The 7,848-nt window shown below is 45.3% G+C and overlaps 2 protein-coding genes across 2 annotated transcripts; one reads left to right on the top strand and one right to left on the bottom strand.

The window, feature by feature from the left end:
* LOC121306877 (calcium release-activated calcium channel protein 1-like) lies at nucleotides 1–3,510 on the bottom strand. Its single transcript, XM_041238859.1, has 2 exons — nucleotides 2,895–3,510; nucleotides 1–1,345 (listed from the first exon to the last, which is right to left on the bottom strand). Exons 1-2 carry the CDS (start codon nucleotides 3,165–3,167, stop codon nucleotides 830–832), a joined length of 789 nt encoding a protein of 262 aa, XP_041094793.1. The 5' UTR covers nucleotides 3,168–3,510; the 3' UTR covers nucleotides 1–829.
* A 1,250-nt stretch (nucleotides 3,511–4,760) lies between these two features.
* LOC121306781 (zinc finger protein 235-like) lies at nucleotides 4,761–7,614 on the top strand. The gene is made up of 2 exons (XM_041238708.1): nucleotides 4,761–5,131; nucleotides 5,926–7,614. The coding sequence occupies exon 2, from the start codon at nucleotides 5,998–6,000 to the stop codon at nucleotides 7,087–7,089; it is 1,092 nt and encodes a 363-aa protein (XP_041094642.1). The 5' UTR covers nucleotides 4,761–5,131; nucleotides 5,926–5,997; the 3' UTR covers nucleotides 7,090–7,614.
* The last annotated feature ends 234 nt before the right edge of the window (nucleotides 7,615–7,848 follow it).

The following is a 7,848-nucleotide window of genomic DNA, read 5'->3' as shown; positions in this document are numbered from 1 at the left end:
ATGATGCATGTGCATCAACTTGAACTGAACAGGTATGAGAAAAGCAACAGGCAAGTGTAAATAAGACTGTAATAATAAAATAACAGACAAACTAACGTTATCAAACTAACCGAATAAACCGTTAAGTGTGATGAGGAATTAACAGGTTACAAAACAGTACTGTATCCGTTGTGAACAAATCGCTAGCGGTTCCAAGAAGATATTGTTCCAAGCGAACTTTCTGTTCCTTTAGCCGGAGCGTTTACAATGGGAAAAATCAGCTTCACCACGAGGGTGTTCGCTTAGGAGAAGTGTTCTCTCAGGAGGTGTGTTCCTATACGCGGAGACGGCTGTACCAAGTTATTTAAAAACCTCTAACATGTCAAAAAATAACAAAAGGATGGTACTTTGAATGTCATTTCATTTGGTAAGGGTACAGTTAGCACATGGTGGTACATTGCAGCTGCCCTACACTTGTGCCACTGTCTGTCTGCATTGCCACTGAAGATCATTGAGGGTATAGTTGGCACGCTGTGGTCCCATTCTACCAGCCTCGCTCCATTGCAGATGCCCTAATTTAGAGATTGTGTTTATTTTAATTTGCCCTGAATTATAAACTCATTAAAAGAACATGCACAGATATCCGAAGAGCAGATTCCGGATTCCGGAACAGACCGGTTCCGGATTGTAGAGGATTGGAACGCGCCATTCGTCTCAGTGAGGGGGGGGGGGTAGGAGCTGAAAACCAGACTACAAAGTAGCGCCGGTTTATAGATGAATTAAACAGGCTTCACTGCTAATAAAATCGCTTACTTTTATTCAAATATTCTGTTCTCCCTCCACCCCTGTATTAAACAGTATCTGCCCCATCAAGCTGATACTTGATCTGGTTCAGCTCGTCGATCTCCTGCCTGTGGCGGTCAGTCTTGTGGCCGACCAGACTCCTGTAAAAGTGAAGAGCAAAAGCCACGAACACAAAACCCACGGGGACCATGATCACAGTGGAGACCAGCGCCACGCTCCAGCCAGCTCCTGGACCCCCCGCGGGAGAGGAGGGGGCTCCCAGGGGCAAGAACTTGACCCAGCACAGGAGCACCACCTCGGCCAGGAAGAGCAGGATGCCCAGGGCGGTGGAGAAGCCCCAGGCCAGCTCGATGTAGTGGTGCATTCGCTCATGGGGAGACTCGCACACAGAGTTCAGGTTGTGGATGTTGCTGACCGCCTCGATGTGGGGGAGGATGCATGTGCTGACCATCAGGGCGAAGAGGTGGACGGCCACCAGCACCGTCGTGCACACGCTGAACGCCATCAGCAGACCACTGGGGTAATCGTAGTCGTTGTCAAGCTGCACTTCCACCATGGCCACCTGCAGGGGGAGACAGAGAGAGTTTTGAAAGCAGCGATGTGCTCTGTTGCATAAATTCACCTTAATAAGTCCACTAATTAGATGTGTTTATTTTGTTTGTTGTTTGTTTGTGGCTTTTCGAAACAGGTGCAGATTTGCAAAGATTATAATTTATACCATAATGTTGGATTCCACACAGCAGTGGGTGCAGGGGATGGGAATCAGACTCCTGTCGCACAGCAGTGTGATCCAGTCCAGGTTTTACTGCCAGCTTGATCAGCCCCCAGTGTGTCTAGGCAACAAGCTCAGGTGTGTCTTATTATTAAACTCCTAGTGAAAGCAGGACTGGATCACACTGCTGTGCAGCGGGAGTCTGATTATTAAACTCCTAGTGAAAGCAGGACTGGATCACACTGCTGTGCAGCGGGAGTCTGATTATTAAACTCCTAGTGAAAGCAGGCCTGGATCACACTGCTGTGCAGCGGGAGTCTGATTATTAAACTCTAGTGAAAGCAGTGAAACCAGCGGGAGTCTGACTGGATCACACCGCTGTGCAGCGGGAGTCTGATTATTAAACTCCTAGTGAAAGCAGGACTGGATCACACCGCTGTGCAGCGGGAGTCTGATTATTAAACTCCTAGTGAAAGCAGGACTGGATCACACCGCTGTGCAGCGGGAGTCTGATTATTAAACTCCTAGTGAAAGCAGGACTGGATCACACTGCTGTCTGATTATTAAACTCCTAGTGAAAGCAGCGGGAGTCGGGAGTCTGATTATTATTAAACTCCTAGTGAAAGCAGGACTGGATCACACTGCTGTGCAGCGGGAGTCTGATTATTAAACTCCTAGTGAAAGCAGGACTGGATCACACTGCTGTGCAGCGGGAGTCTGATTATTAAACTCCTAGTGAAAGCAGGACTGGATCACACTGCTGTGCAGCGGGAGTCTGATTATCAAACTCCTAGTGAAAGCAGGACTGGATCACACTGAGGTTCCAGGTTTCACATATATTCTGGGAACTTATTATTATTATTATAAGCGTTTTAATATCGTACTCTGCAACAGTGCGGTTTATAAATGCACACGTGTCCAAGCAATTAAACACACTGCCCATTACAACCTATAAACCTGCACTGGTTTTTATTAATAACGCTTCTTACATTATTATTAATTGTTATTATCAGTTAGCAATTCTACATCAGGAAACGCGTCATCAGCTAGCGCGTTTCAGTATTACGCAGTACAGTTATCAAGAAATAAAGAAACCTGGCGAAGTATAAAACGTTATTATGATTACTTCCAACTGATAAATTATATATATATATATATATATATATATATATATATGAATGAAAAAAAAAAAAAAAATATATAATATACAAAAAAAAAAAAAAAAAAAAAAGTTATAAAAACAAAAAATGGTTTTTTTTTTTTTTTCGATCAGCTGCTCTCTTGGTGAGGGGGGCCGAGGGGGGCCGACCGTGGGCGGACGTGGGGGCGGGCCTGACTGGGGGGCCGTCCGTGGGCGCGGACGTGGGGCCGGGCCTGACCCCCCCCCGGCTCCCCTCACCATCGCAAACCCGGAGAGGAGCGCAGATGTCCGGCTGGACGCTTTCAGCTTGGCCCGGCTCAGGTACAGCTTCCTCCAGTTCAAGGCGTGCACCGAGTGCTGGTTGGCGGTCATCAGGTCGAGGTAGGTGCTGGTCACGAAATCCCGGTAAGTCGTCGTTACCGAGCCGTCTAGGTCCGGCGAGTCGGCCCCGGGCCCCGGTTTCGGCTGCTCGATTTCACCGACCACTCCGCGGGGCGAGGCGGAACAGACAGAGGCGGCTCCGGGATGCATCGGGGCCAGAGTGGCGCAGTCGGTCAACCGGCCTGTCCCGGTTGTTGAGGTGCTGCAAAGGCAGTTGGCAACACCGAGAAAAAAAAATAATAATAATTACCCCAAAAGCGTAAAAAGTTGCAATGCAATAATCTCCAGTCACCACCAGTAACTGGAGACTGGCAACATTACCGGAGCGTCAGAGCTGGGTTGCATCATAAGGGAGGGAAAACGGAGTCAAAATCTGCAGAGGACAGCTCCCTTAAAAGGCAAAACGCACTTTATTTTGGGTTTTTTTTTCCCAGATGTCGTGTAAAAGTTGCCCTATCACCCCACTGCCTCTCTCTCTCTCTCACACACACAAGGGGGCAGAGCACGTCATAAAATACATGAATATTCATGAGCGCACCCTGCGTAATTTTAATGAGATTAATTTGGGTTTTCGTATTTATGACGCTTTGCTGATCGAGTACAGATACCCAGTTAATATTACACAATGGAGCTATGTGTCTCAGACGTGTATTTATAGTGTAAATATAGAATGATCTCACTCAGCTCCATAGAGTCCAGTGAAAGCTGCTGAATAATGTTCCCTTGTTAACATATTGAATTGCACCCCCTCTATATAGAATGAACTCCCTCAGCTCCATAGAGTCCAGTGAAAGCTGCTGAATAATGTTCCCTTGTTAACATATTGAATTGCACCCCCTCTATATAGAATGAACTCCCTCAGCTTCATAGAGTCCAGTGAAAGCTGCTGAATAATGTTCCCTTGTTAACATATTGAATTGCAACCCCTCTATATAGAATGAACTCCCTCAGCTTCATAGAGTCCAGTGAAAGCTGCTGAATAATGTTCCCTTGTTATCATATTGAATTGCACCCCCTCTATATAGAATGAACTCACTCAGCTTCATAGAGTCCAGTGAAAGCTGCTGAATAATGTTCCCTTGTTATCATATTGAATTGCACCCCCTCTATATAGAATGAACTCCCTCAGCTTCATAGAGTCCAGTGAAAGCTGCTGAATAATGTTCCCTTGTTAACATATTGAATTGCACCCCCTCTATATAGAATGAACTCCCTCAGCTTCATAGAGTCCAGTGAAAGCTGCTGAATAATGTTCCCTTGTTAACATATTGAATTGCACCCCCTCTATATAGAATGAACTCCCTCAGCTTCATAGAGTCCAGTGAAAGCTGCTGAATAATGTTCCCTTGTTAACATATTGAATTGCACCCCCTCTATATAGAATGAACTCCCTCAGCTTCATAGAGTCCAATGAAAGCTGCTGAATAATGTTCCCTTGTTAACATATTGAATTGCACCCCCTCTATATAGAATGAACTCCCTCAGCTTCATAGAGTCCAGTGAAAGCTGCTGAATAATGTTCCCTTGTTAACATATTGAATAAAACATCCCCTCTAAATAGAATGAACGACCTCAGCTTCATAGAGTCCAGTGAAGTGAAATTATATTTTAATAAGCGAGTTAAATTTTAATAAACAGCGGCGCAGGGGAATGTTTACGATGCGACTCCTCACCGGAAGTAGAATGTGAGGGGATAATTACAAATAAAAACCGGAACCATAATTTATAAAGTGACGAGAGAGAGAGAGACGTTTTTTTTTTATTTTAAGGAATTTGTTTAAATTAAAACTATCCCAGCGAAACGAAGGAGAAATACGACCTAGTATTTAACCGGCGTGTTTGTCAACAAGTGAAATTATATTTTAATAAGCGAGTTAAATTTTAATAAACAGCGGCGCAGGGGAATGTTTACGATGCGACTCCTCACCGGAAGTAGAAAAGTCTTCTGTTTACAAAGAGACCAGGGAGCGAAAAAAAAAATAAAATCTTTTTTTTTTTTCATAAATTACTTTAAATGTTTTTTTGTTTGTTTGTTTTTAAACCGGCATGATGATTGCCGCGTTTAGATTTATTGCAAGCGTTTGTTGAGTTAGGAGGCTTAGGAAAACGCAGAGGTAAGCTTTCGCTAAAAAAACAAACAAACAAACAAAGAGATTTATAATCGTTTTAAAAAACTATTTTTACATTGTTTTTTTTTAAAAGATATGTATTTATTATAAGTGAGGCGGATGCTAAATTACGTGATTTTGACGTCCTGATTGAATAATAATAATAATAATAATAATAATAATAATAATAATAATAATATGCTTAATAGTTCAGCCCTGGTCACACAAGTTTTGCATCACCCCCTTTATATAGAACAAACTCACTCAGCTTCATAGAGTCCAATCAAAGCTGCTGAATAATGTTCCATTGAAACAAGACTCCCGCTGCACAGCAGTGTGATCCAGTCCTGCTTTCACTAGGAGTTTAATAATCAGACTCCCGCTGCACAGCAGTGTGATCCAGTCCTGCTTTCACTAGGAGTTTAATAATCAGACTCCCGCTGCACAGCAGTGTGATCCAGTCCTGCTTTCACTAGGAGTTTAATAATCAGACTCCCGCTGCACAGCAGTGTGATCCAGTCCTGCTTTCACTAGGAGTTTAATAATCAGACTCCCGCTGCACAGCAGTGTGATCCAGTCCTGGTTTCACTAGGAGTTTAATAATCAGACACACCTGAGCTTGTTGCCTAGACACACTGGGGGCTGATCAAGGTGGTAGCAAAACCTGGACTGGGTGACCCTGCTGTGCAATAGGCGTTCCATCACACTTTGAGATTAAGTATATACCTAGGGGAACACATGCAGTCTATATCAGTTTGAAGAAAAAAATTAACTTTTTTTTTTTTTTTTTTTTTTTCCAGGTCAGAGGTGCTTAAGAGAAGCCTCCTTGTCTTGGTTTGCGCCTGTGTGCGTCGACAAGGCAAGCATCAGAGATGGAACCTGCCTGCATCAAAACAGAACCACTTGAACTTGAACCCGTGGGTCTTAAACAGGAGCCAGGACCTGTCCACACCGAAGAGGACCTTCGGGACACCGTCCTCCTCAAAGAGGAAGCACTCCGAGTTGTCCACGTCAAAGTGGAACCCGCGGAACTGGATCCTGTCCACGTGGAAGAGGACCCTTTGGAACCAGAAACTGCCCACGTCAAAACTGAACCAGCACCCGAGGACGTGTCTGAAGTGGATCCTGCAGAGACTGTTGCGGAGAGTATAAACGAGCTGGGGCTGATCCTTGTTAAAGAGGAGGCACACGAACCCTCTCCACCCCTGCTGCCTCAGACTTCATCCTCCAGCCCGCTGCCCAAGCGCCCGGGCGGGCTGTTCCAGTGCAGTGAATGCGACAAGAGCTACGTCGACGGCAGGAAGCTGAAACGCCACCGGCTGGTCCACGCGGACAAGCCTCACGGCTGCCCGGTGTGCGGCCGGCGATTCGCTCGGGCGGCCAACCTCTCCAGGCACAGGGAGAGCCACTCCGAGGAGAAGCGCTTCGCCTGCGCGAAGACCCGCCCGGAGTCCCACGCCGGGGGGGAGCCATACGACTGCCCCGAGTGCGGCAAGCGCTTCTGCTACCTGCGCAATCTCAGAGCCCACCAGCGGATCCACACGGGGAGAAAGCCGTACCTCTGCACAGACTGTGGGAAGAGCTTCAATCACTTGGGGACGCTGAAGTCCCACCAGCGTGTCCACACGGGATCGAAGCCCTACGCTTGCAAAGAGTGCGGGAAGAGCTTCAAGCAGCTGGGGCACCTGAACACGCACGGGCTCCTTCACACGGGGGAAAAGCCCCACTCTTGCGAAGAGTGCGGGAAGAGCTTCAAGCACACGGGCACCTTGGAGTCGCACCGGCGCCTTCACACCGGGGAGAAGCCTTTCCTTTGCAGCCTCTGCGGGAAGAGATTCAGGCACGTGCACAGCTTCAAAAAGCACCAGCGTTTTCACACGGGGGAGAAGCTGTACCACTGTGACGGCTGCAGCAAGACTTTCACCTCGACGGTGAAGCTGAAAAGCCACCAGTGCAGCTTCTGAGAATCGACGGGCGCGGGGCAGGGCCAGAACCATCCGTAAAGTGGAATGAAAGCTTGGTGAATAATGTTAACATCTTGAATAGCATATGTGGTTTTCCAGATACTTAACAGGGGAGGAAAAATACTTTTTTTTAAGTGAACATGAAATACTTACTGGACTTCCTTTGACTACATCACAATGTTAAATAAAATATCTAAATTATATATATATATATATCTATCTGATCTTCAGCAACGTCAGTTTATTATTGAACATGTGTGGTTTTTCATCTTCCATGAAAAGGGTTTATAAAAATGTTAGGGTTGGGTTATTAGAGACATCTTTTCTCTGCAAGTGACAGCCTTTCTCTGATAATGAACCGCAGGTAGACTTAAAATTCTGCGCAGGTCTTTCGACTTGTGTTCTGTGTCATTTTTATGGTCCAGTTGAAATACTGATGCTCGGTGGTTACTATGGCCAAAATCACATTGATCAACACTGCGTGTGAAAACAGGGAGTCTCATCTTGTGATTAGTAAATAGCTTTGAAAGGGTAGCTCCAAAAGTCACCTTGTACACTGTCAGTGACATGAGATATATTATGCTACCTATATATATATATATATTATATATATATATATATATAAAAGTATATATATCTATTATATATATATACTTATGTCTATCATTGAAAACTGAGAGACTGATAAAGGATTTGTCGCTCTGAGTCTAAGACAGTAAGGTCGAAAAGCAAATTTTTTTCATGTTAAAATGTAGTTAC

The sequence above is a fragment of the Polyodon spathula genome, chromosome 50 (assembly GCF_017654505.1).
Source record: "Polyodon spathula isolate WHYD16114869_AA chromosome 50, ASM1765450v1, whole genome shotgun sequence".
In the NCBI taxonomy this organism is placed as follows: domain Eukaryota; kingdom Metazoa; phylum Chordata; class Actinopteri; order Acipenseriformes; family Polyodontidae; genus Polyodon; species Polyodon spathula.
The sequence above is the reverse complement of the archived record's forward strand: the minus strand, read 5'-3'. Positions and strand labels throughout refer to the sequence as shown.

Excerpts from the sequence above, each read along its gene's own strand:
- LOC121306877 (XM_041238859.1), bottom strand. The coding sequence starts at position 3,167 with ATGCATCCCGGAGCCGCCTCTGTCTGTTCCGCCTCGCCCCGCGGAGTG. Across the intron at positions 1,346-2,894 it reads TCCTCTCCGGGTTTGCGATG|GTGGCCATGGTGGAAGTGCA; the intron begins GTGAGGGGAGCC and ends CTCCCCCTGCAG.
- LOC121306781 (XM_041238708.1), top strand. The coding sequence starts at position 5,998 with ATGGAACCTGCCTGCATCAAAACAGAACCACTTGAACTTGAACCCGTG.